Here is a 27,967-nt window from a genome sequence, read left to right as displayed (position 1 = left end):
CACCGGCAGTACTTTGTGCCCCGGCACAGACAAGACTTCAACAGAAGGCGCGGGTGGGGTGGCCGTAGACGCCAGTCCGGGCCCCAAGCAGGTCAAAACCATGGCCCCCCAAAAGCACCTCCGGGGCCAAAGTCTACCTTTTGAAGGTACGCACGAGGACGGTGTACCAGTTTCAGACAGGATCCTTCTCCTCCCTTCTCCAACCGTCTCTCCTACTTCCTCCCAGCGTGGTCCCAGTTGACTTCAGACATCTGGGTCCTACGCATGGTAAAACAAGAATACCACCTCCAGTTTGTTTCAACCCCGCCTTCCCACCCCCCAACCCAGTCCCTCTTCAGGGACCCCTCTCACGAGCAAGTCCTCTTAGAAGAGGTGCAGTCTTTCCTCACCGCAGGAGCAATAGAGGAGGTACCACCAGATAAGAAGGGGAAAGGGTTTTACTCCCGCTACTTTCTGATCCCCAAGTCCAAGGGAGGCCTCAGGCCTATCCTAGACCTACGAGGCCTCAACAAATTTATGGTCAAGTTGAAGTTCTGCATGGTCTCCCTGGGGACTATTATCCCGTTCTTAGATCCTGGAGACTGGTATGCCGCCCATGACATGAAGGACGTATACTTCCACATCCCCATCTTCCCTCCACACAGGAGGAATCTTCGCTTTGTAGCCAATCACCAGCACTTCCAATTCACTGTCCTCCCCTTTGGCCTCTCCACGGCCCCAAGGGTGTTTACGAAGTGTATGGCCGTCGTCGCCGCCCACCTCCGCCGGCAGCAGATACATGTATTCCCGTATCTGGACGACTGGCTCGTCAAAGGAACTTCCCAGACTCAGGTCAAACAGCACGTGGACATAATCACGGATCTATTCTCCCGGTTGGGGCTGCTCCTCAATGCAGATAAGTCCACACTGGTTCCCACACAAAGGCTGGACTTCATAGGGGCAACCCTGGACTCCACTCGAGCCAGGGTCTACTTACCTCAGCCACGTTTCCAGAAGATCACGGCAATCATTCGAGGTCTGCAGATCTCCCCGACCACCTCGGCTCGCACGTGTCTCGGCCTACTAGGCCACATGGCCGCCTGTACTTATGTGACCAAATATGCCAGGCTCCGCCTCCGGCCCCTTCAAACGTGGCTCAGTTCGGTCTACCATCTGGGCAGGGACCCAATAGACATTCTGGTGACCGTTCCCCCGAGCACCTTACGCTCCCTTGACTGGTGGCTAACTCCCTCCCTGGTGTGTGCAGGGCTACCGTTCCATCCACCACAGCCCTCGCTATCCCTGATGACAGATGCGTCATCTCTCGGTTGGGGGGCTCACCTCGGTCACCTTCGTACCCAGGGCCTTTGGTCATCGCAGGAGCCGACGCTCCACATAAACGTCCGAGAGCTGAGAGCAGTCCGCCTCGTGTGCCAGGCATTCCAGCACCATCTTCACGGCCATTGTGTCTCAGTGTTTACAGACAACACAACGGCCATGTATTATATCAACAAACAGGGAGGGACTCGCTCTTCTCCCCTGTGTCAAGAGACCATTAGACTCCTGCATAGCCCACTCAATAGACCTGGTAGCGTCCTTTCTCCCAGGGATTCGGAACACTCTGGCGGATCAGCTGAGCAGATCCGTCCTCTGTCACGAATGGTCGATAAGACCGGAAGTTATTCATTCGATCTTCCAGAGGTGGAGTTTTCCCGTCATAGACCTGTTCGCCTCTCGCACGAACAGGAAATGCCAAGCGTTCTGCTCCTTCCAGGGTCTTTCACTGGGATCGATCACGGACGCATTCCTCATGTCTTGGAGGCACCACCTGCTCTATGCCTTCCCGCCATTCCCTCTGGTTCACAAGGTCCTAATAAAACTCTGCAGGGACAGAGCGCATCTAATCCTGATTGCTCCAGTGTGGCCCAGACAACAATGGTACACCACACTGCTCAACCTGTCCATGGCCAGCCCAGTTACCCTGCCACTCCTTCCAGACCTCATAACGCAGGACCACGGCAGTCTTCGCCACCCGGACCTACGGGCCCTTCACCTCACGGCGTGGCTCCTGCATGGCTGAACACATCGGAGTTCCGCTGTTCCGCTCCGGTACAGCATATTACTCTAAGTAGCAGAAAGCTTTTCCACTCGGTCCACGTTACCTGGCCAAGTGGAAGCATTTCTCCTGCTGGTGTACAACGCAGAATGTTACTCCTTCTGAGGTCTCGATCCCCACTGTTTTGGACTACCTCTGGTCTCTTAAGCAAATAGGCCTGGCAAGTATCTTCTCTGAGGGCTGCACTTGGCGGCTATTTCTCCACATTCCATCCTGGAGAAATGGCCACTCCTGTGTTTTCACACCCTTGTAGTATTAGATTTTCTTAAGGCCTGGAGTGCCTCTACCCCAGTACGCCGGCCTTCCCCCACCTGGGACCTCAACTTAGTCCTAAGCAGATTATGCATCCACCATTGACGCATTGGCGACTTGCTCACTCCTGTACCTTCGTGGGAAGAGAGTCTTCCTAGTGGCCATTACACTACATCGGCCAGAAGGTCTCGACTTCGAGCGCTTACGGTGGACCCACCGTATACTGTCTTTCACAAGGACAAGGTACAGTTGCGACCTCATCCGGCATTCCCTCCCTAAGGTAGTGTCGGCCTTCCATACCACCAGGACATCTTCCTCCCGTCTTCTTTCCAAATGCCTCACTTTCTTCTTGGCGGGAGCAGCAGTTACACTCGGCTCAGGTAGATGTCCGTAAGGGCAATTCGCTTTTATATTGAGTTTTTTTCCGGATGAAGCCCTTCTGGAAGAATCCCCCCCCAGCTATTCGTGGCAGTTGCTGAATGGATGCAAAGGTCTACCAGTCTCTCTCCCAGAGATCTCCTCTTGGGTAACGGCATGCATACGACACTGCTATGACTGCTCATGTCCCTTCGGGCCATTTCTCCTGCGCATTTACCAGAGCATCAGGCTTCATCAGCCACCTTCCTGGCCCACGTGCCTATCTAAGAGATATGTCGCGGAGCGACCTGGTCATTGGTCCACACCTTTGCTTCGCACTATGCTCTGGTCCAACAGTCTAGAGATGATGCAGACCTGTTAGCTTAGCGGTTCTGCACGCTGCCCACTCTCACACTGCTGACCACCCTCCGGCTAGGTGAGGCTTGGGAATCCACCTAACTGGAATGGGATAATGAGCAATCACTCGAAGAAGAAAAAGACGGTTTACTCAACCTTGTAACTGTTGTTCTTTGAGATGTGTTGCTCCATATCCAAAATTCCAAACCCACCCTTCTTCCCCACTGTACAGAGTAGCCGACAAGAAGACCGAACCTGAAGGGTGGCCGGTCGGCTGAAGTATATATCTGGTGCCATAGCGGCACCACTCCAGGGGGCGCCCAGCCGACCCGCCGAGTGTTGCTAGGGTAAAAAGTCTTCTGACGAATGTGCACATGGCGCGCGCACACCTAACTGGAATGGATATGAGCAACACATCTCGAAGAACAACAGTTACAAAGGTGAGTAACCGTCTTTTCCACACTTCCCTTGTTTACCAAGCATGAGTTTAACGCTGTCCGTGAGTTATATTAGGAGGCCTTTTTGTTTGGACATATTTAGTCGTTTTGTCTTTTTTTTTTTTTTTTTTTTTTTTTTTTTTTTTTTTTTTTTTTTTTTTTTGCACTTTTTCCCATTAACATTTGTCTTTATTAGTTATTGTGACATTTTAGGAACTTTCACTTTTCACAGTTGAGCTCATAATTAGGGTAAATTTGTAAGTCCCAATTATAACAAGCCATCCTTAATGTACTATTCAAAGTATCCAAATATTTCTCATATCTGTGAATATTCTTTAACTGAGAAAGACAAGAAGACATATTTATTGTGTGCTACATCCAGGGGTTACAGATATCTTTTGCTCTGAGCTTAGTTAAGGTTTTTACCCTTCTGCTTACAGTCCTAACCAAGTCAAGTTCCAAAAAGCCCAAAGAATGGAGGGATGGTGAACTTGTTGAGTATGTAGCTTGCTGAGCTGTTCTTCCAGACATAACCTTGGAAGGCATCGTTGATTCATGTGCCAAATACGGAGCCAATAATTAGTATAAAGGCATTGGCTTTGGTCGAAATAATACATTCCCCTACCTCTGCCCTGAGTAAAACAAGTCGGGTGTAATTTGAGAGGCTGAACATTTCCTTAAAAATGTGTTTGACACAACATCTAACTCGCTAGTATTCTTTTAGCCCTGTATTTTTGCACCATGTAGTATTTCGGCACAGACTTTAGCCCTGAGAACTCTAAGAGCTGAAGTGATTAGACTGCCCCCATGGACGCGAGTGAAGTGCAGCACTGCTTGTATAGATCTTAGGGCTTTCTTCTTTATCTCCTTGATAGTTTGTCCCATTGGCCATTATATGTACAAACAAACACCCAAATGGGGTTAAAACCTAAATGGGGTTAAAACCTGTACTATTCAATCATCCATTTATGCAACCTTGGTCTACGGCCAAAGACAAAGACTTCAGTTTTCTGATAGTCTATGCTAAGTTACTCCCACTGGCAAAAAGAGCTAAAGTCCTTTAACAAAGTCTCAGTGACACAAAGGGAGCAGAACAGGGCAGAGGATCTGCCCCAGTGTATTGAATGTGGTCCCTTGATGTTGCTGAAATATGCTTGGCTCTCAGGCTGAAAAGATTTAACATTATTGTTCTAGAATCTGTACTTTGCATTCTTGAAAAAACATCCCTCATATTTGAAGACTTTCATTTCTGATACTCCTAACCCTTCAAGTCTGTTTGACCTCTGGCATAAATTTTGTAATTAGTTTTGATAAGTCACCAAATACATGTTATTTATCTTCACTCCCCCATCCCCACCCTCTGGAAAAGGATCATGTGACTAAAAGTAAATATCTTGATATTTGTCATACAAATGAAAAATCAGCATCCTCTTTGAAAACTGCTCCTCCAGTGTAAATCACGCATTAAACGTACTTGTTCCAGCGTGCTCCTGGCAAAAGCCTTTTCAGCTCATTAAAATGAGCTGCAGTGCTTTTGCTCTCCAAAACAAAGAAACTGTTATCCTAGTTCACTAATGTAGCATTCGCTTCCACTTGCCAATCCCCACTGTAATCCCGCTAATTTATGCTGCCCACTCAACCTTAATGCCTCCTAAAACTTGCAAAACTATATGCAAAGGTCAAAATGGCACATTATTAAAGTTAAAAAAAAAAAAAATCTTGTCATTAGTTATTTTGACCCATGGGAACAACACTGAAGTTTGACATTCTGATCCAGTCTTCAAGGCCAGTCTCCATTTTTGTATCTGTGTACACCCATGATTTGTAATATTAAATTGATATTATTTCAAAAGATTGTTGTTCACTTGAAAAAAAATTACTATATGTTCCTGTGAGATTTCAAAAAACGAAAATTAAAATATCTGTTAGCTCAGACCACATTTTTGTAAAACAAGAATTTCACTGACTCAACAAAAACTTGGGTTGTATTTTTACAGAAACTCTGCTATTATCCCATGATCAGCAAAAATTTGATTGCTCAGTGGTCGTGGGGGGTTTTAAATCTCAGAAAGCAGGCACTGAGGATTAAAGGTATTCAATAATGCCATTAGATGTGATGGGTCTGTTTCTCCACCAGTTCGTACACTGTAGTCATTCACTGACACCTGTGTAAAGGGAATGTGAGGATCACAACTTTGGCATTCAGCATGCACTTTGCACGGGTGTAAATGACTACACAAGGCCGTGGAGAATCAGGCCCAATATGTCAAGCTGTTCTCAGGTACAGATGCACACATTCCACAAAACACACCAGAACAGTTATAAATAACATCACTGAGCTCTCTGAATGTTAACGTAGGAAGAGAGAGTTGGGTCACATAGATGCCCTGTTCAAATGAGAAAATGTATTAATTGTAAACTCATGGCTTGTACTTTCTTTTCTTTGCAGACCAAATGTCATCAGTATTGGCCTGATCCACCAGATATAATGGAGTATGGCAACTTTCGTGTCAAGTGTCAATCTGAAGATTGTACTATTGCCTATGTTTTTAGAGAAATGGTGATTACAAATATTGAGGTGAGTGCTTTTCTGTAGTGTGGCCTTTTGCTTTTGGGAGTGAGTGTCGTTTTGTTTTGGTTTCGCTGTAGTGAGAAATATAACTAAATATTGTCAAATTGTATATATATTATAGGTATTACATGAACCAGTGCATTTAGATTCATTTTCTTTAGGGATGCCCCAAAAACCATACAATTCTGAAGATCTTTCTAGTGAGTTACTTCAATAAAAAATAAAAATAAAAAAAAAGCTAAAAAAGTAACTAATTATAAGGCCTTATTCTATTATTATGTTGTTGTGTATTTATACAATATTATGCTCATTCATGCTGCTTTACAGCCCCAGACTATAAACAAACCTTGAGGGCTAAAATATAGATTTTTTTTTTCTTCATAATATTTTTGCTCATTCAAAAGCGGAGACTGGGTCAATTCTTCAGTGCCACACATCCATAGAGCAATTAGCAGAAAAAGATGAATCCTTGTAATGTAGTTTTGAGGGAGCTTACAGAATCGTGTGAATCTTCTTCCCTTAGTTTTGTTAAACTGAAAAGGCAGCTTCACAGAGTGCACAGTTGGAACACTTGCAAATTATGCAAGATTTTTGTACCCTTCAGCTGCTGCTATTTTGTTGTAATGAAAGGGGAGAAAAGAGGAAGAGTCAAATGCATGAAACACTTTTACAGATAAATTTGTACTGCAAAGTTCATATTCGGATCACATCCAAGCTTCTTGAAAGTCTGAGTTTGTTTATACAGAGGGGCTTGGTTCCTGCCCACCTCTATTTCAAGCTGCCCTACATTTTTCTATCTGCCATCTTTACATCCTCTCTCAAAGTTCTAACCACAAAATATCTATTACCTTCTGAAAGGCGGAAGCATTTGTGTCATGGTAAAATATCCCATAGGAATCTACCACATACTGACCAGTTTTTTAATTAAAATTCAAGTATCAGAAATCATACCTTGCAAGTTAAAATACAAAAATTTTAAATTCTCTAGCCTCTCAAGCTACATATCTGACAACTTCTCCCCTAAGTAACTACACTACTCCAATTGCTTTGCAGAGTATAGAATTTACTGTGTTCCTCCTGCCCCCTCCTTATTGTTTTGAAAAGGTGTTGGAGGCACAGGCACACACCATATTTGCTTCTCTGTGAGAGTAGTTTGCCGTTTTCCTGCCTTCGTGCGCACACATGCACGTAGCTCGATTACCTCTGACTACCAGTGGTATGTATTGCACCCATGTCAACTTTTGGAAAAACCCAAAGCCAGATAAGTAGTACAAGCAATTGGTGAGAGTTTAAATGGAGTAACAAACTACTGCAACCAAAGTAGGTGGTGGTGGGCATACAGGGATGAAATTTATTCTGAAATTTGAGATAGGAAAACAGATTAAGCATAGTAGAATTTGGATTTATTGACAGGAAGGGAGACATGCAAATGTGGGCATTCCAAAAAGTGAATATTTATTGTGATAAAACATTAAAAATTTGAATCAAAATGTTAAGAGACCACATCAGAAAAAGTCACAGCAGTTTGAAAAGGAGAATGAAAAAGGGTAATGAAGATATTGAAGTTTGAGGAGCACTGGGATATTTAACAAAGGAGCACATTGGTCCTGAGGAAAGAATAGAGCAAAATACAGAAAACTGAGATGCTTGCAACAACAGTAGTAGTCTTGATGGACTATGCTCTTATTCTAGAGAGATCTTATGTAATGTGTTTGCTCATTGTATTTGATGTCTATGAGCTATTAAAAATGAAGCTCCTAGCACATTCAAGCCTTCATTTGTGATGAGTAATACATTCATTATTTAAATCTAAAAAACTGCTCAAAGTGCTATTGAATTTTGTGTAGCTGTCCCCAGGTGCCTCAATAACGTGTCCCTTCAGCACTCACACATATGACTCAGCCTGGAATCTTTAATGAACACCTAAGATCCCACCATAGACTCCCTGGCTTGTTTTAGATTGAGTCAAAGTTTCATCTAGCCTGAATGCTATGATTCAAATGCATACTAGCTTCTCCAGTTAATGAGAACAAAACTGTTCTATCCATAATATATGTAATCACTGTTCTACCTCATCTCTTTGAGGCACTGAGGGTGAAACTCCCCAACGTTTTCAGAAGAGAACTATTATAACATATGGGTTTTTTTTCTTTGGGGTGGCTTCTGTATAGTCCCCCTTATGGGATTTGAGTGGCTTTGCAGAGTTTTGGCAACATTCTAGAAAGCAGTGATCAAGAGACCAACTGTGCTGCTCCTTGTTGCAACAAACAATTCAGAGCTGAGGCCATAAAAGGATCATGCTTGTCCACCTGTCCCACTTCCTTTCTGAGACCCAAAGTTGAGCTGTCGATATAAGGACCCCTTCTCTCAGCTCCTAGAGTGAATTCTGGGGAGTTCATCCCAAACTCACCTTGTTTCCAGTGTATTATAGTTAGCTAGCTGGTTAGTGTTAGTTTACATTGGTGCACATATAGGATTTACTCTGGAACTTGGGTCCCTGGGCCTTTTGATCATCATTGTTGAGGCCTTGCCTTCAAGGACAGTGGATTTATGTCAGGATATTTCATACCCTTCCATGTTCCAGGAGGGGGATGGATATACATACTATTTCTTCTGCCTGAAATAAACTCATTCCGAGGACTGCAGTGCAGTGTATAGGGCTTTCATGCCTTGAGCCCACTTTGCTAGGCAATAGAGGTTCTATGTCATGTCATACATGCCTGGTCCCTAGAAATGATATTGGATCTAATATCTGCACCTATCCAGGTACAAAGCAAGCCACTTATCAAAGTCAGGCAATTCAGGGAACAGAGGTGGTTGTAGCCACACAGTCCTATAATTTCAGCTCATAATGTTTGATACCATGAAAAAATGCTTGTGTGACCCCATCAGAAAAAACATGGCGAACTTAAAATGTGACCAGAGTATGAGCTCATGCAGTGATATCCTGAGTGTGAGAGCAATGTGAATGAATGAGAGCAGCAGTCTTCTCATTTGAGTGTTAATGTTCAGCTTAATGATGAACATTGAAATGTCAGCATAGTTAACTATTTCACTGTTACTAAAAATATGGAAGAAAGACGGTTGACCATATTATGAAGATTTTTCACGGTCTTTGTGAGTGGCATTTCATTTTGGCATGTTGATATATTAGAGCTTGGGGGAATATCACCACTCATTTTTTCCAGTCTAACCGCTGGAAAACAGTCTAGTTTAAAAAGTTAAATGTAATATGGACCAAAGCCATGTTATAAAACTAGTGTTTTTCAAATCATGCCCCTTGCATATGTTGACAGCTGTATGCAAATAAAGTAGAATGAGTCAGTCACTGGAATGCATTTGCATGTGAAGATGATTGTGTTAAGAAGAGTTGCTTTTGCACGATGAGAATCAACAGGAAGTTAAGAAATTGAAGTAGTTTCTAGTACATAGCTTCCCTTAGGTATAATTAAATGAAAAAGAGCCCTTTGTACAATAGAATTTCTCAACTAATTACATTTTCATCATACAGAATGAAGTGCTTCCATAGGCAGTATAAATATAATTCATTCATAATTTCTCTAACATATCAGTATATACTATACATAACCTGTCCTGTTAATAGGAATCATAATGAGCAAATATGCCCATGTAAGCTTATCTGACCAAATCCACAAATAGACATACATTATTTAACATTTCTCCTTTCTGTCAGTGTATAAGATGTATGATGACTATGAAGGGGAAAACAGATTTAGAACTGGTCAGCAGCCATATTATCTTGTATTGTAATCCCACTAAATCTCTCAAGGTCACAAGGCTTGCACTGGGTCAGTATTTGGAGGGAAAACCTAGCGTGCTGCAGGTAGTAATAATTTTGCAGGTGGCACTGTTCCACCAGTGTCAGTACTAAACCATCATCCCAGTGCAGTGTTAGCAGATGCTGCTGTGGATACCGTCTTTTGGATGAAATGTAAGCAAAGGTCTATACTACTTAATCATTAAAGATTCTGTGGCACTTTTTGCATAACGGAGGGGTGTTTAACCCTCGAGTCCAGACCAAATTTCAAATCTGGTAATTTTATTCTGCCTGTAAATTTCTTCTGTAATTTCAGCAGTTATTTCCTCTTTTCTAATCTAAACTATTGTGTAACATTGCTGTACATAGCCGTTGCCATGTGTTACTTCAGAGATGGCTGCATTTCTTTGCTGGAATTACTGTTCCCAAAATATAAATGGTAAAGCATTTTGAAATCTTTTGGGCTGAAAGGAGCTGTATATAGTAAATATGCTCTTATTAAACACCTACATTTATTTTTAAACTTTGTTCTTCAAGAATCACTTATTTTATTGTTTTTAATAAGAAAATATTCTGTTAGAAAATCTTGCAGTCTGTTGTACAGGATATGGAGCCTTGTGCTGCCTAGGTAAGTTTATTATGACAAATTGCATTTATCCAATGAATTTTAGTAAGGCTATTACAATACTGAGTGAGATATGGTGACACTACAATTGTATTTCAGACAGGGGAAGAGCACACCATCACCCATCTCCAGTATGTTGCTTGGCCTGATCATGGTGTTCCTGATGACTCCAGGGACTTTTTGGAGTTTGTCAACTGTATGAGGCCAAAGAGAGTGGAGAATGAACCAGTCCTTGTTCATTGCAGGTACTTGAAATAAAAGTTCTGTTACATTGGATGGAGTCCTAGAGATTTAGTATTCCATCTGTCCTGTAGGAAGGACATTATACATTCTATGCATTATTCAATAGTATGCACCCTGCAAGGCAGCAGATTGCTTGAAATAAAGGTGAAATCGTAAGGCTATAAGCCTATTAGCCGGTGAACACTTATCCAATGGAGACGAAAGTTACGGTATTGTATGTAAGGGGTTTGGTTTCTTTACTATCCTGTTGCCTCCTTCATGATTAATCTTTCTGGTTAAATTGCTCAATTATATGTCCATCCGACACCAATAACTGCTGTTTAATGTAGTAAACAACTTAATGCTTTTTAATAGAGCTGTCAATTAAAAACAGTTAACTCAAAAAACTAATTGCGATTAACGGTAGTTTTGATGGCACTGTTAAACAACAGAATACCAATTGAAATTTATTAAATATTTGTGGATGTTTTTTCTATATTTTCAAATATATTGATTTTAATTACAACACAGAATACAAAGTGTACAGTGCTCGCTTTTTATTAGTATTTTCAATTACAAATATTTGCTCTGTAAAAATGATAAAGAAAAGAAATAGTAGTTTTCAGTTCAGCTCATACAAGTACTGTAGTGCAATTTCTTTATCGTGAAAGTGAAATTTACAAGTGTAGTTGTTTTTGTTACATAACTGCACTCAAAACAAAAATGTAAAACTTTATAGCCTACAAGTCCACTCAGACCTACTTCTTGTTCAGCCAATCACTAAGACAAACAAGTTAGGTTACATTTATGGGAGATAATGCTGCCCACTTTTATTTACAATGTCACCTGAAAATGAGAAGAGGCATTTGCATGGCACTTGTGTAGCCGGCATTGCAAAGTATTTACTTGCCAGATATGCTAACCATTTGTATGCTCTTTATGCTTCAGCCACCATTCCAGAGGACATGCTTCCATGCTGATGACACTTGTTGGAAAAAAAATATGTTAATCAAACTTGTGACTGAACTCCTTGGGGGGAGAATTGTATGTCTCGTGTTCTGTTTTACCCACATTCTGCCACATATTCCATGTTATAGCCGTCTTGGATGATGACCTAGCACATGTTGATTTTAAGAACACTTTCACTGCAGATTTGACAAAAAGCAAAAAAGGTACTAATGTGAGACTTCTAAAGAGAGTTACAGCACTCGACCCAAGGTTCAAAAATCTAAAGTGCCTTCCAAAATCTGAGAGGGACAAGATGTGGAGCATTCTTTCAGAAGTCTTAAAAGAGCAACACTGTGATGCAGAAACTACAGAACCTGAACCACCAAAAAAGAAAACCTTCTGCTGGTGGCATCTGACTCATGATGATGAAAATACGAAATATTTGAAATATGATGAAAATGAACATGCTTTGGATGGTTATCGAGCAGAACCCGTCGTCAGCATGGATCCATGTTCTCTGGAATGGTGGTTGAAGCATGAAGGGACATATGAATATTTAGTGCATCTGGCACGTAAATATCTTGTAGCATGGACTACAACAATGCCATGCAAATGTCTATTCTCATTTTCAGGTGACATTGTAAACAAGCCAGCAGCATTATCTCCTGCAAATGTAAACAGACTTGTTTGTTTGAACAATTGGCTGCACAAGGACTGAGTGGACTTGTAGCTCTAAAGTTTGACATTGTTTTATTTTATTAAGGTTGATTTTAAATCAAATCTAAAAAATATATATCATTTTTTAAAATCATAACAATTTTAAAGTAATTTATTTAAACTTATGGTTTTATTTTTTCTAGAATTTTTATTTATGTAAAAATGCGGTTTTCTTACAGTTGTATAAAGAAAATGTTGCTTATGTTGTCCTAAAAATATACATTGTGTTCTATTCTTACTTTTAAGCTGTGTTGCTTTTATTCCTAAAGGTATGTAGAGTGTTTTAATGTTACTCTGTGATATGTATTCAGTGCCTGGCAAAAGCCTATTAATTTCATGTGAGGGGATTCTGTTACATTTTGTAGTGCTGGAATAGGCCGCACTGGTGTATTGGTCACTATGGAAACAGCCATGTGCTTAATTGAAAGAAACCAACCTGTTTATCCACTGGATATTGTACGAAAAATGCGAGACCAGCGAGCTATGATGGTGCAAACATCAGTAAGTTAAGGAGAGGGCATTGTGCATGCTCTTTGTTTCATTATTAACAAAGAGAAAGATGGGTGGTTCATATAAAGTTGATATACTTGTCTGCATGATTTTCAATTATTTTTATATTGCATAAGCTGAAAACGTAAATTAACCTGATCAGAAAGGACAGCCATGCTTGTGAGTTGTGTATTTCAATTATTTGTAAATGTTTAAACTGATTTCCTGTCTTGCCCTTTAAAGATACATCCATTTTTGTAACTAGCAAGTAGTAAACTACAGTGAACTTTGGGTCAGATTTATATAAATCTCTTATACAAGATATTACATACAAACATTTTAAATATAATTTAGTTTGTAAATTTCATCCTTAGAGAACCTTTCATAAACTAAAAAGAAAAGGAAGATTTTCAGGTGTGGCTTAAAACGAAAAGTGACTATGTGATGGGTGTCTGCAGCACGTCAGATGAAGACACTATGCCGATGGAAGAGAGCTCTCCCATCAGCATAATAAAAACCCTTCCATGAGAGGCAGTAGCTATGTCAATGGGAGAAGTTCTGTCCACACTGGCGCTTATGCTGGAGTAATTTATGTCACTCAGCGTTGTTTGTTCACACCCCTGAGTGACAGTTTTGAAGAGTCAAGGGCAGGAACTAGAAAGAGGCCTAGGTTGGAGGGAGAGGGGAAAGAGTAAGCAGCAGAGAGTTTTGAAAATCAGGAAGCAGTTTTGAATGGGCTTTAGAAATGAATAGGTTGCCAATGAAAATATTAGGAGTGGAGGAGTGTAAGGGTGCGTGGACTCACCGACTTACCCCTGTGGCGCCTCCTGCTGGTCGTCTCAGGAAATTAGCTCTTTCCAGCGCAGAGCGCCCTCTGCAGGCCAGTGTCCTGCTGCTGGCCGCCATGTCCCTCCCAGGACCCCAGTGCTCTTTTACCTGCGGTGCTGCCCCTCCAGGCAATACCCCACAGATCTGGGTCTCCCCTTCCCAGGGAACCCCCACCCTTTACTCACACCTTGCCTCAGCCTATGGGCTACTGCCAATCTCCATCTAGCCCCCTTTCACTGGGGCGACTGCAGCCTGTATAAAGCAGTCATCATAGGCAAGAGAGGTTTTGACCTGCTGCCTTTCCCTGCAACCCAGTACCTCCAGGGGCCTTGTACAAGGCCCTGCCGCCTGGGGAGTTGCTGGCCCAGAGCTCCCCAGCTCCTCTGGCCTTTTCCCCAGCCCTGCTTCACTCTAATACCCTTTAGCACTTGGGCAGCTAGGTCTATCTCCCTCCTGAACTTACTCCTGGTTCTGCCCTCTTAGAAGGGCCAGCTGGGCCCTTATTAAGCCAGCTACAGCTGTGGCTTCTTTCCAAATCAGCCCAGCTTTCAGAGCTGCAGCCTGCTCCAGGACTGCTTTTACCACTGGACCCTCCCCAGGGCTGCTTGTACCCTTCCAGGGCCAGAGCGGGGTGATCACCCTACTACAAGTAGCATAGGTTCCACTTTCTTGAACAAGGGAGTAGATTAATTATTGGTGACAAGATCTGGCTGTAAGGTGGAATGAGAACAATGTGCTTGTTTCCAAGGCAGTAAGTGTCTTCAACTAAAGTGGAGTAAAGGGATTTAAACCCACAAATGTGACTGTTGAATTTGGCACTTTGTGTCTCTTGAAACTTCAGAAGGAATGACATAGAAAATGCCTCACAGTTCTCATTCAAGCAAAAGAAAGAGGAAGCTAACTGAGGAGGAGGTGTAAACTCTACTTAGTAATGAGTTAATGACCTTAAGAGTAGGCTGTGTGATTCACCAGAGTAATTATTCTGTTGGATCCAAAAAACTGTGTTAAAAGAATGTTAAGATTACAAAAGCAAGCCTTCAGAAATTAGGAAATGCCAGGATTAAGTTTGTCGTTGAAACCTTAATCCTGGTCCTTTGGGCATATGAATTATGATAGTCTTTAATTACATGACTGCATACTATTTTTTTCCATGGGATACCTGCCTCATGCAGTGAACACTTACTTTTATCCTTCTCATTCCATGCATGGTCCCAAGCCTTACTAGTGGCACACTATCCAAGTGCTGCTTTGAATACAAAATTATTAATTTCCCTGTTTGCATTTTTGTGGCACTTATCTGAGTGTTTCAGAAGTAGTAATGTATTTATTTTTGCAACACCTTTGTGAGATTAGATGCTGATATTGATCCCATTTGACAGATCGGGAGCTAAAGCACAAAGAGATGAAAAGCCAGAATTATTGTATTCATTTATTTTAAGTAACTGTTTGAAAAAAAAAAAAAAGTCATATGTGCTTTCTCTCTCTTGAGGATTAAATAAAAGTTTTATTTGTCCTTTCCTGAGGTAGGAAGGACATGCCCAAAATATTTCAAGTCAGTAAACCAGGTTTCCCAAATTGGGTCTTCAGCCTGGAGTCCTCTGAGGTCTAGCCCCAGTGCAGGAAATTTGGGGCTAGATGTGTAAAAGGATCTAGGTGTGTAACTGCCACTTTAGGTGCCTAGATCCCAGAATCAGGCCCCATTGGAGATTACAAAACCCCTACTCAGTTGCTGCTAAACCCTATAGGTGCCTAAAATTGCTGGTGCCTAAATTTTTGCAGTGAAAGTTCCTTAAGTCCATATGTCCCTGCCCCTGCGCATGCACACTGCAACACATCCAGACACCAAAGCCACAGTGAGATGCACAGATCAGGGGAAGACAGGAGTTCTTTCACCTAATGCCTGCAGGGCCCAACCTAGTAAGCGTACTTAGAGGTTGCCTCCCGAATGGGCACCCATATGCAATCTCACACAAAAGGAGACAGTTGTGGGGAGAGAAGGAGGAGGAAGATCTCTGTTGTAACTTTTAGCCCAGTGGCTAAAATAGTCACCTGGGATATGGGAGACCCTGGTTCAAGTCCCCCTGTACCTGAGGGAGACAACAAGGGATTTGAACTGGTGTCTGCCACCTCGCAGGTGAATACCCTAACCATTGGGATCTGGGATATTTTATTGTGTCTTCTTCAATCTCTCTGGTTGAAGCTGTTCTACTGTGATAATTTAAGAAGTCATAGAGCCGGGGGAGAGAGAGAAAACAAGCATGAGAATGACTCTGCAGTCTGGTGGTTAGAGTACTCACCTTGGAGTTTGGGAGATCAAGATTCAGTCTCCCTGCTCCAGTGACTTTTTTTACTGTATCCATGGTGGAATGGTTTCAAGAGGAGAAACTGGGGGAGCCCCACATCAGAATATTTTCAAAGCACTTTGAATCTGTATAGCACTCTGTGTTCAAAGCAGATATGTTCAAGTAGATAGTGAAGCAAAAGAGAATTACAGTTTGGCTACAGCAGACTGGTCACAAAAAGAGGGAAGGTATAGGTAAAAATATTCAGAAATGAGTAGCTTTCTTGAGATAACGATTATTTAATTGATTGTTTTGAGACTTTAGGCAGAGATTTAGCAAGTAGGATTGTTAGGCTGCTTCATAACAGGGAATTGTTAGCTGGATGACAGGCCAGTGGATTTCCTCTTATCCTGCTCTACTATATAACCCCTAAAGAAGAAAAAGTTGTTATGCTGACTCAGCCTGTTAAAAACTTGAGGTTTCATGGTGATGAACATAGAAGGGGTAGCAATACATAAAAGAAAATGAAGAAGTCTTAAAATCAGGATTGACAATGACTGCTATGCCTACATGCACCATTTGTTTAAAAAAGCTAACCTGAGGAGTGTTTCAGTGGAGGGCATGAGAACGCAGTTGAGTGAGCAATCAGAATACAAGCAATGGCAATTAGAATGGCAAGGAAAACAAGTAGTCACTGTCTGCATCATAGGAATCAATGATGAAACATCCAATCTTATTTCCAAATAAGTTGCTTACACAATGGAGTTAACAGAAGTAATAAATCGGGGAGTTAAATATCACAGTTGACTTGTGCAGGCAGCAGTGAAATATGCAAATTACTAAGAATGAAGAAAAAGTCAAAGTAATTAATAAATATAAACAGAACAACAAACATAACACTCGTAAGAACAAATTAATATTTGAGATGGGCGCAGTTGACTGGGGGCGAGGGGATGGATGACATGAAAATTGAGCTGCAAAAAATTAACTTAAATCCCCAAGATTTCCTGTAAATTTTAGCCAATATAATAAAGCTCAGGAAAAAAAGTTACTCATCAGGTAATGCACTATGATAACATATTGAAAACTGAGGACTAAATGCAACTTCAAGACCTTCACTCCTCAGGCTGGATGGGGCTGGGAGCAATGCTAAACCCTGAGGTTTTTTATGGGGAGAGGGATTAATCTAAGCTACTGCCAAACACTCAATTGCAATCAACATGAAAATGTAGAGCAGATGGCTAAAAAAAAAGATTGGGACTCAAAATAAAGGAGTTAATGCATACTCACACTTCTGGGACCTAAAGTTCTTTGGGCATATCACGCTTGAGTTGCTGGGGAGAGTTCATATTTTGGATACTTGAAGCCCCTTCTGAGAAAGAAAAAATATGTGTAACTTGGTCTCACTTTCTAGAGCTGCTATAAATCTCTCCTGAATTTTTATTGTGATCCCATATTCTACAGCTTTAATGTTAGCCCTAAATATTTGCTTCAGGCCAAGTATGTTTTGAAACTTATATGGCTCCAGTTGTCAACAGGACATGACATTCCCAGTTCAGAAAGGGATTCAAATATTTTTAATGAATGGTTATGGAAAAAATAGAAATTTGTTTAATGGTCTACTTCTTAGATGCTCTTTAAGAGGAAGAATGCTCTAATCTCATTTGTAAAGTACTTCATTATAAAAAAATTCCAAAGTGCTGTAAGATTATAAATGAGCTCAAAATGTTGGGGGTGATGAGGTAAAAGGAGGGTGGATGTCATAGTTCAGGGTTCTCTCCCAAAAGTTTGTACCCTGCCTGTACAAAACTTAACTAAATCAATTTCAACTTGTGCAGCAGTGTTGACATAGTTTGGAAGATAAAACCCTTTGTTTAAGCATTTTAAATGAAAGACATTAAGTACATTGCCGCCTTCCATTTGTTAAATTAAGAGACTGTTTAATGCATTTCCCTTATTGTAGTTTGCATGCTTTGAGGACTCAAGTAATGTGTATATTAAAGGGATGGATAAATTGCTATCTTTTAAATGATCAGTTAACATCAGTACAAATTATACCATAGATAAAATATATGAAAGAAAGTAATTGAAACAAATTAGCTTCCATTTAAATAGTCATGTGAGCTAAGGAATCAGATGCATAAATTTAGCCTTACCTTCTGGCTAAACCTTGCCTCTTAGATGTTTGTACATTGCACCCATTAAAGTTACCAGGAGACTCATGCTTGCATCTGAGGTCAGAATTTGCACTATACAACATTTGGCATTTACTCGAGTGTAAATTCTGCATACATCTCCACTGAGTGTAGCTGTAATATTTTTATTTTTTTCTGCCTATCTTTGTATTTGTCCTCTTCTCCTCCCCATGTTTCAGTGCTAGAGGTGGCAGTAAAGCTGAAGGTAGTTTACTGTGTTTAGTTAGTATTCATTAGTATACTATAATCAATAGCTTATAACTGATGTGACTGATCATTAATATTTTTACTCATTCTTTTTTTCGTTACACAGAGTCAGTACAAGTTCGTGTGTGAAGCTATTCTTCGTGTTTACAAAGAAGGATTAGTTCGACCACTGGATTCCAGTTAGTACAGCTGTGAAAGGATTAATTTAATCTTCTAAAAACACCGGTTGTCATAAAGCCAGGGTCTCATTTCCGTAGGTGACTAGAGAACTCCTCAAAAGCCCATGGGAAGTCAGATGAGCACATTTGAGCTGTGGCACTTTAAATTTCCATAGACGATTACTAAATCTTGTACAGTATATAGAAGACATGTATATGCGTATATGAGAGCAGTTGTGCATAATATACATTATATATGTACTGAAAAGAAATAATCAAGGAACCTTTAGTACATAACCTGCATCTTTTACTGCTGTAAAAACAAGTTTTCTTCTAGAATTTACTTTAACCCTAGTGTTTACCATTCTAAAATACAAAAGGAAAACTAGCAGTATTAATAATAATAAAAAAAAAAAGTGGCCCAGTTACTGAGGTATTGAGTGTCTTCATCTCTTGTTGAAGTCCATGGGAGTTGAATGCTAAACCCCTTGCAAGATTGGGACCAACATATTGATATACAAAGTAGAGTTGGTCATACTATTTGGTTCCTGAAGGTTTGTCAAACAATTTAGATAAATAGAATGCCAAGGGCTAAACCCTAAACGTGTCCATTAAGAGCCGGAGCAATTAATGAATTAACTCCCATCAACCTGTTTGCAAATATGCCAGTTATACTAATTTATATTAATAAATCAAACATAGCATACCTGACACGCAAACTAATGCTGCTTTACAGGTTTTATTGAAATCTTCCACAGCTTGAATTTTCCATTTTCTTGACCTTTCAGTAGTTTATCTATTTCCCATAGTCTCTTCCGCTCTACTCCTTTGCACCCTAATATGGTACTTACTTAATTTCACTATGTTTTCTTGTGGTTTTTCTCTTTATAGACTGAAAACATTTAAACTAAAGGTTTGTCTCATTTATCTTTGTTTCCCAGTGTATTTATTAGTTCTCACATGCAGGAGTGGACTAATATTGCACACCAAGTGCTAAATGGCTTACTATACATGCAAACTGGCCCAATCCAGTGTCAGAAAAAATGTACTACTGAATCTGTTAAACATGTTGCTGCTAATTCAAGGTGTAAAACTTGCAGGGACACAGAGGCTACTAGTGTTCAGATGATAAAACATTGACTTCATTGCCATTCAATAGAAATCTTATTCTAATTCAGTGGAATGCAGTAGTGTGAGGTGTCTCTTTCATGTTTCTTTCCTTTGCATAAATGAAATTAAGTTCATATGAAGACTTCTACGTAAAGAGAGAGAATTTGTGCATTGCTAAATAATTCACCCTAAGGTACAATGGTCTCAGTTTCATTTCAAAGGGGAGAATTGGACTTTCTGAACAATATAACCACAATTGTATGACATTAATTTATTCTGAATACACTTTTTGATTGTCCTAGATAATTCTGCATTTGTGAATAGTGTGTTAATTTTTTAAAAAATGTTCTATGAGATTGTATATAATTCTGTTATTTAAACATTCATTCTAAATAAGGGAAGTTGTCTAAAATGTATATTGGGCTTGTAAGTCAGATGTTTGTGTGTGTAAAAAAAAATCTAATTTTCTCCTAATATATATAAATATATATATACACACACACACGCATTTTAGAACTATAATTTGTATTATGAATGGTATCATTTGTATTTGACAACAGATTTTATAGAAACTACTACATCTGGATATGCTGCAATCTTTGATGACATCCAAGAGACTTTTTTTTTCAGAAGACGATGGTTTGAAAGCAGGTGTAGTTCATTCTAGATCACTCACCCTTCTGTTGTGCTGATTGGTCCTTTCTTGGAGATTACATCATTAGTCGTAGTTGCTGGGGGAGAGGTTTTTGGTACTTTTCTTTAGTCAAGACATTCATGCTAGTCAGAACAAATGGGGTTATATGGCAGCCTAACTAATGTGTATTGGTTGAAGAGTGAGTAGTTTTTGATATTCTTTCAAATATGCTATTCAAGATTTAGCTTGAATTGGTGCTTGTCATATACTGAACCACTATTATCTGGTGGATTAGGCATGGACTAGAATTCAAGAGAGCAGTTCTAGCCCAGATTCTCATACTATTTTGCTTGGACTGTGGCAAGTCATTTAACCTCTCTGTGCCTCGGTTACCCCATATATAAAATGGGGCTGCTCGTGCTTATTACCTTTGTAAAGCATTTTGGAAAAAACACATGAAAAAGTGCTATATATGTGCAAATTATCTATTATTATTATTATACTTATAATACAAAACTTTTAGGTGTTAAAAATTGTTGCTGATGCTATCCTGGAAATTTGGCAACTGCAGAAGGCTCAAAGCACTAACGGAGCCATATCTCCCATCTGATTCACTGTCAGGAGGTTTTCTTTTATGTCTTTAGTCCGCTTTGCATCCGGTCAGCACTTTCAGAAGTAGCACTGTCTTCTCCCCCACCCCTAGCCTCCAGATCCTTGAGAAGAAGTGCTGCTTACAATTCATCTTACTGGCAATTGATAGTGTGACTGGGCCAAAAAAAGAAGTGGAGAAAAGAGTATAAGAGAACAGCACGAGAACTTTTAGAGACTCCCTTGTGCTATACATTTGATTCCTTAAACTATTTCATTATTTTTAACCTACTTGTGTTCCAGGAGGTTAATGTGGTTTTGCCACTAGTCATGCTCCTCTTTATTGTGTCAACCATATAACGTATTTACCAAAATGCAATAAGTTTCTTCCAGTACATAACTCCAGTATCTTCCAGCAGTGCTGTACAGCTTTGCCTTATACATTAATGTCCATGTAATGTTAAGAGTGTAATCAGATTTTGCTGTATGAAGCTTTTCCTTTTTGAGATGGATATATCTAGAGAAAAGAGTGGATTTTTATTTTGAATTTCTTCAATTAATACTTGGATTCTCAGAGAACATATAAGGCACTGATACCTGCTGTAGCGTTAACTTGAAATAGCCGTTTAAAAAGACAATTTGATATCTGTAATTAGTCTATACTTTTTAAGATCAAAAGAGCAAATCTTAATTAGAAGATTTACCAGTACTCTGTCTACTACTATTTCACAATCTTGCTGGGTTTTGCACATGTACAGTGAGCCTTTTTTTTTAAGTGCCCAACATGGGCCTTCGGGGAATGAATGCCTTCCTTTTATCGAATAATGTGTGGTGATTTTGCACCGGGTTATAAAACCTTAAAATTTGATCTTGCAACAGAAGCATAATAAATGAAAAGTCTTTTCAACTCTGATGTTTTTGTCACAACTGAATAAATTTTAGCAAGATGTGTGGGAAATTATATATGCGTATAATAATTACTTGATTATTAGTATGAGTTAGGCTTTTAACCCCTAAAATACTTACCTGCCAGGGTGGAGTAGACAAATAAAAGGAGATACTATGAAATCAAGAGTCCATATAAACCAACACATGCATGTTTACCTCATTTTTTCTTGTTAGTATGCGGTCTGTTAATTAAAATAGCATAGTACTCAAAATCCATAGCTTGGGAAAAATAGGCCTGATGTATTCTTGTCCACTGGAAAAAGTACTAATATTTATTCTTCTGAAGTAAGAAAGGTAAACTTTAAATCAAAGTAGTTTTATATTTGCTACTCGAATAAACCAAAATACCTGTTACAAGTGTCTCCAGAATTTTGTCAAAGGAGCACTACAGAGCCCTGCATGTGATGTTCCATAGCTGTAGTAAGAGTGGCAGATTTTACCATATTTTGAAAATAAAAATGGTGCCATACACCAAAGTATGCCTTTAGTATATTATGTCTAATCCAGTTAAAATACAACCAAAAAGAAAAGAGAGCTAAGATTACATACTTTTTATATAGTACTAGTTAGGCAGACCATAAATATACCATATTGCACTTGTGGGATTTTGCCAAAATATCCCCACAAATCCTTTGATTTTGTTGGCAGTAACCTTGCCATTAGAGTTTTGTACTCAATTATATGTAATTAAAACATACCTTAATTTTTCAGCAATATATTTGATCGTACATCTGATTTCTTTTACCATACATCTAATTTTTCGCTTTCTATGATATATTGAGTGCATTGTTTTGAAATAACAGAAGTGCTGAAACAGTACTGAATGGTATGTTTGTTTTATTGCAAATGTAATAATTTAATAATTAACCAACAAGAAAAAATGGTATTCCTAGGGTAGTCTTATGTGCCAAAATGAAAATGTTAAAATAAAACAGGTGTCCAATAACTAAAAACCCTGCCTTAAAGACCTGCTGGGTTCACACTTGATCAAGTTAAAAATAATCAAAATAGTGCAACTAAAACATTAATATGATCCTCCTCAAACTTTCTTAACGATGGTGTTATTCTGAAATGTCCTTAAATAAAGCATTTAGAGGTAAATTGATTTTATTCATTCACATAAAGACTTTCTAGAAATAATGTGCAATAGGAAATGTTTATATTTCCATTGTTAACCCTACAATTATTCTAATTATTTAAAAGCTTGTATTAATTGAAACTATATAGAAGCTAAAGTTGTTTCATGAAACACTTTTGTTCAAAAGGTACTGAAAGCGAGGTGAATCATTAATTCATTATTTAAAACATAATGTTTTGATTAAATGTGTTCTCTTGCGTGTAGGATCTGACACTGATAGTGTTAAACCATCTTAGGTGACTGTGTTCTAACAATAGCATTATATCAATGGACTAAGCATGATAATTTTATGTTATATGATTGGTTTCAACCTTCAACATATTTTTTTCCAATCATGCAGTTGCACAGTACAGTAGACTTCCATATTAGAATGGTTATACTACCTCAGACCAATGGTCCAGCTAACCCACAATCCTGTCTTCTGGCAGTTCAGATGCTTCATAAGGAGTGAACAGAACAGGGCAATTATCGAATGATCCATTCAGTTTCATTCAGTCCCAGATTCTAGCAGTCAGAGCTTTAGGGATACCCAGAACATGCAGTCTCTGAATATCTTGGCTAATAGCCATTGAACTTCATGAACTTATCTAATTCTTTCCCCTGGCGACAGATTCCACAGATGAACTGTAACTTATGGGAAGAAGTGTACCTCCTTATGTTTGTTTTTAAACCTGCTGCCTGTTGATTTCATTGGGTCACCCCTAGTTCTTTTGTTAAGTGAAGGGGTAAATAACATTTCCTTATTTACTTTCTCCACACTAGTCATGATTTTATAAACCTCTATCATATCCCTCCCCGGGCATTGGGGGAAAGGCTCGAGTGGGGGCAGGGCCTGGGCAGAGTGGAGGAAGCACCCCCGGGATATTAGAAACCTCTCCCTGTTAGTTGTCGCTTTTCTAAAATGAACAATCTCAGTCTGTCTTTTAATCTCTTCTCATGTGAAGTTGTTCCATCCCCCTAGACATTTTTGTTGCACTTCTCTGTACTTTTTCCAATTCTGTATATCTTTTTTTAGATGAGGTGACTAGAACTGCACACAGTATTGAAGATGTGGGCATACAATGGATTTATTTAGTGACATTATGATGTTTTCTGTCTTACTATCTATCACTTTCCTAATAGTCCCTAACATTCTGTTAGCTTTTTTGACTACTGCTGAACATCGAACAGATGTTTTCAGAGAACTGTCCATGACAACTCCAAGATCTTGTTCTGAATGTTCACAGCTAATTTAAGACCCTAAGTTTTTATGTACAATTGGGATTATTTTCTCCAACGTGCATTGCTTTGCATTTATCAACATTGAATTTTGTCTGCCATTTTCTTGCCAAGTCACCCAGTTTTGTGAGATCCCTTTGTAACTCTTCTCAGTCAGCTTTGGACTTGGACTATCTTGAGTAATTTAGTCCTGTCTGCAAAGTTTGTCACCTCACTTTTTACCCCCTTTTCCAGATTATTTATGAATATGTTGAACAGCACAGGTCCCAGTACAGATCCTTGTGGGACCCCTCTATTCATCTCTCCAACGTGAAAATTGGCCATTTATTCTTAACTTTTGTTGCCTATCTTTTAACCAGTTACTGGTCCATGAGAGGACCTTCCCTCTAATCCCGTGACTGATGGTGTTGGACTTTGTCAAAGGCTTTCTGAAAATTAATACTCTATATCAACTGGATTACCCTTGTACACATGCTTGCTGACCCCCTCAAAGAATTTTAATAAATTGGTGAGGCATGATTTCCCTTTACAAAAGCTGTGTTGACTCTTTCCCAGCATAGCACGTTCATCTGTGTGTCTGATAATTCTATTCTTTACTACAGTTTCAACCAATTTGCCTGGTACTGAAGTTAGGCTTACTGACCTGTAATGGCCAGAATTGCTTCTGGAGCCTTTTTTAAAAATTGGTGTTATGTTAGCTATCTGCCAGTCATCTGGTCCAAAAGCTGGTTTGAGGGGTTACATACCGCAGTTAGTAATTCTGCAATTTCACATCTGAGTTTCTTCAGAACTCTTGGTTGAATTCCATCTTGTCCTGTTGAGTTATTCCTGTTTCATTTATTAATTTGTTCCAAAACCACCTCTGTTGACACTTCAATCTGGGACAGTTCCTCAGATTTGTCTCCTAAAAAGAATGGCTCAGGTGTGGGAATCTCCCTAACATCCTCTCCAGTCAAGACTGAGGCAAAAAATTAATTTAGCTTTTCTGCAATGGCCTAGTCTTGCTTGAGTGCTCCCTTAGCTCTTTGATCGTCCAATGGCCCCACTCATTGTTTGGCAGGCTTCTTACTTCTGATGAACTTTAAAAATGTACAATACATTATATGCACAAGCAATAGGATTTGCGATATTTCAGAGTTGTGGATTTTTTGCATAAACAAATCTTTAGTTGATTGTGCAGTGCCCTGATGTGCTTTTAAGTTTTTCCTTACTGGAAATACTAGTTCAAGATGTACAAGACAAGTATATATTATAATTTGCTCCATCCATTTTGCATAGCTGAACTTTCTGTAGCTAAGTAGCTTCTTAGCTTCTAAGCAGGGATACTTTGTAGCTAAGTAGTTTCTTAGCTTCTAAGCACAGCTATTTTTTTAATTGAACAAACTTTCCTTAAATATTAAGAACACTTTGAACTCAAATTGCACGTATGAACTGCTCTGTACTAAGATAAAGAAAAGGGAAGGGGGAATGGGTAGAATAGGAATTCAGTGAATTCCAGAAAATAGTAGCCATTAGTACTGCATGTTTCATTTTATAATATAGTAAAGGCTCCACTAAATATTTCCAAAGAGATACAGAGTAAACTGTTCTTTAACAATGGCCTGTCAAAAAAAATACATATATTGAACTTGTGCCCCTTTGTGTTTCCCTGGTTTTGCTTAAGACTTTTTGTTGGAGTCTCAGATTATATTTTTTACTTGCTATTTCAGCTAAATTGAAGGAATGAAGGTTTTGAATCTTCCTTTATCCAAAATATTAATCATTTAAGTTAAATAGGTGTTAACATAAGCAGCAAGAGTTTGACTAAAATTTCTTTTCAGTTTTCGGTTGCTCAGCTTTCACTGCCTTAATTCTTGTGATGTGAGCATTTCAGTAGCTCTCTAGTCGTCATTGGTTCTGTCCACACTACAGACTTTTTTTCAAATTTCCCATTGTTGCTAAAGCCAATTCAGCTTTACTAGTGTTAGCAGCAGTAGTACCCCTTGTACAGACAAATTAACAGTTGCCATCTTTGTTTTGAACACCATATTGTTTATATTTGCTGCAAGTAGAGTTAGACGGTGCTTAAGTCTGCCTACGTTAGAACTCTTAGCATTTGCTTTAGTTCTGCTGGTTTCAGCAAAGTGGGAATTATTTGAAAAAGCAGGGAGGGGAGAATTCTTTTCAGGGCAGTCAAGACCTGAATTTCTGACTTAATAACTGAGCAGAACAAATTCTTTAAAAAGAAAAGGCTTAATTAAAACATGATAAAAAAAGTGAAAAAGACACTAGTCCCATTTTTTTTATTTTCCTTTAAAATGTTTTTATATATGTTATTTCTGTAGGAATGAACAGAGACCGATTTTCCTACTTAATAGAAAATCCTGTTCATCACGTTTTTTCCTGTTGAAGTTGACCTATGAAGGATATAGTAAAATGGACTTGTGCCCTTTGTGGCTTAATGATGTGTAAAAAAGGCCTGAAAGTTGTATTTCTTAAAAAAAGTTGATGGTTGTTTTCTGCTTATTTTTACATTATGAATTCCTTGGAAAAGTCCATGGTGACTAAAGAACTTGTAAAGTTATGACATCATAAATGTTGAGGAACTGAGAAGGGAAGGGATTGTTAGCCAAACAGCTGCCTACCACATAATACCACTGAACATTTTGGGGAAAGAATGTCTTTCCTAAATAATCAATCTCCAGCCTTATAATTTAGGGGAGAGCGCTCACAGCACACTTGCTGTCAGACCTTCAAGGAGTCCTCTTGAAAAGAACTGATTTGACATCCCTGATATTTCTAATAGTGTTGGGGAGAGGGGAGCAGCCCAATCTTTCAGATCTTCCAGTGAGCAAACATTATTCATTTAAAATCCTTTATAGATCACCTTCAAGTTTTACCCAGAGAAATTAGGTAGCATTCTATCCAAGAGGAGGAAAACTGACTAAATCCTGTCTAGGAAAGAAAGTTCAAAATACCTGAGTGTCAGCCTAGGTAAATTTTAGTTTTCCTCTAGTAAGCGATAGTTTGGCAAAGTAGCGGTTGACTCTCCTTATCAGTCAGTGCCCACCCTTCTGATTCAAGGCTTCATTTACTTAAATGATGGTCTGTTGTTAAATTTGTTCTTTTCCTAATTTCCAATAGAAATTGAGTTACTGTCATGAGGATGACAAGGAAGGGAGTTAGTATACACACTCAAATGTAAATATCAAATCCAGGTTTCACAAAATAAATGGCAAACATTAATGCATGCATTCCAGATTTCTGTAGTTAGTAGTAACCATAATTATCTGTTTCTGCTCTTTGTTCATGTAACATTAGTAGAGACAGAGAGAAAGACAAGAAAAATGGAGCAGATGATTTTACCAAAGCTTTAAGATGTAATAAATATACATTAGAAAAAATGTGTTATTAAAAGTTGGCCTTTGTTTTGTTTGACATGTCCTGTTCTTTCTATTACTGGAATAAAATATGAGACTTGGGGAAGCCAGGAATTTGACAAGCAACTTGAAAAGTCTCCATTATTTCAATGACTAAATTTATATTTTTATATATGTTCAGGTAGAGTTTTTATCTGAGATGTAGACAAAGCATGTAAAATAGTACATGTTTAATGATTCTGGCTATTTTTTGTTAATGGTTGTGTCTGTGCCACTGAGTAATGTCTTATTTTGAGAGCTTAGCTGCCAGTGCATAAAAGGAGTAAAAGATTTGATGTGTTAGAGGGTGGGGGGGAGGGAGAAAGGAGAAAGGGAGTTAATTCTGTACCCTTAACTGTGCTTGTCTTTTAAATGATTAAAATGTAAATTGATGTTAATATTTCAAAGCTTAAT

At 39.2% G+C, this 27,967-nt stretch overlaps 1 protein-coding gene across 2 annotated transcripts in view; it reads left to right on the top strand.

Moving 5' to 3' along the window:
• Positions 1-20,030, top strand: part of PTPN3 (protein tyrosine phosphatase non-receptor type 3) — a 220,112-nt gene extending 200,082 nt beyond the window's left edge. For both annotated transcript variants that reach the window (XM_032764588.2, XM_075062630.1), the window contains 4 exons: positions 5,948-6,076; positions 10,573-10,718; positions 12,726-12,861; positions 18,468-20,030. In XM_032764588.2, coding sequence (XP_032620479.1) covers positions 5,948-6,076; positions 10,573-10,718; positions 12,726-12,861; positions 18,468-18,545 — 489 coding nt within the window. In that variant the 3' untranslated portion in view covers positions 18,546-20,030. The remainder of the gene's footprint in view (positions 1-5,947; positions 6,077-10,572; positions 10,719-12,725; positions 12,862-18,467) is intronic.
• The last annotated feature ends 7,937 nt before the right edge of the window (positions 20,031-27,967 follow it).

Source organism: Chelonoidis abingdonii, chromosome 2, assembly GCF_003597395.2.
Source record: "Chelonoidis abingdonii isolate Lonesome George chromosome 2, CheloAbing_2.0, whole genome shotgun sequence".
NCBI classification, from domain to species: domain Eukaryota; kingdom Metazoa; phylum Chordata; order Testudines; family Testudinidae; genus Chelonoidis; species Chelonoidis abingdonii.
This window is presented reverse-complemented; position numbering and strand designations above follow the sequence as displayed.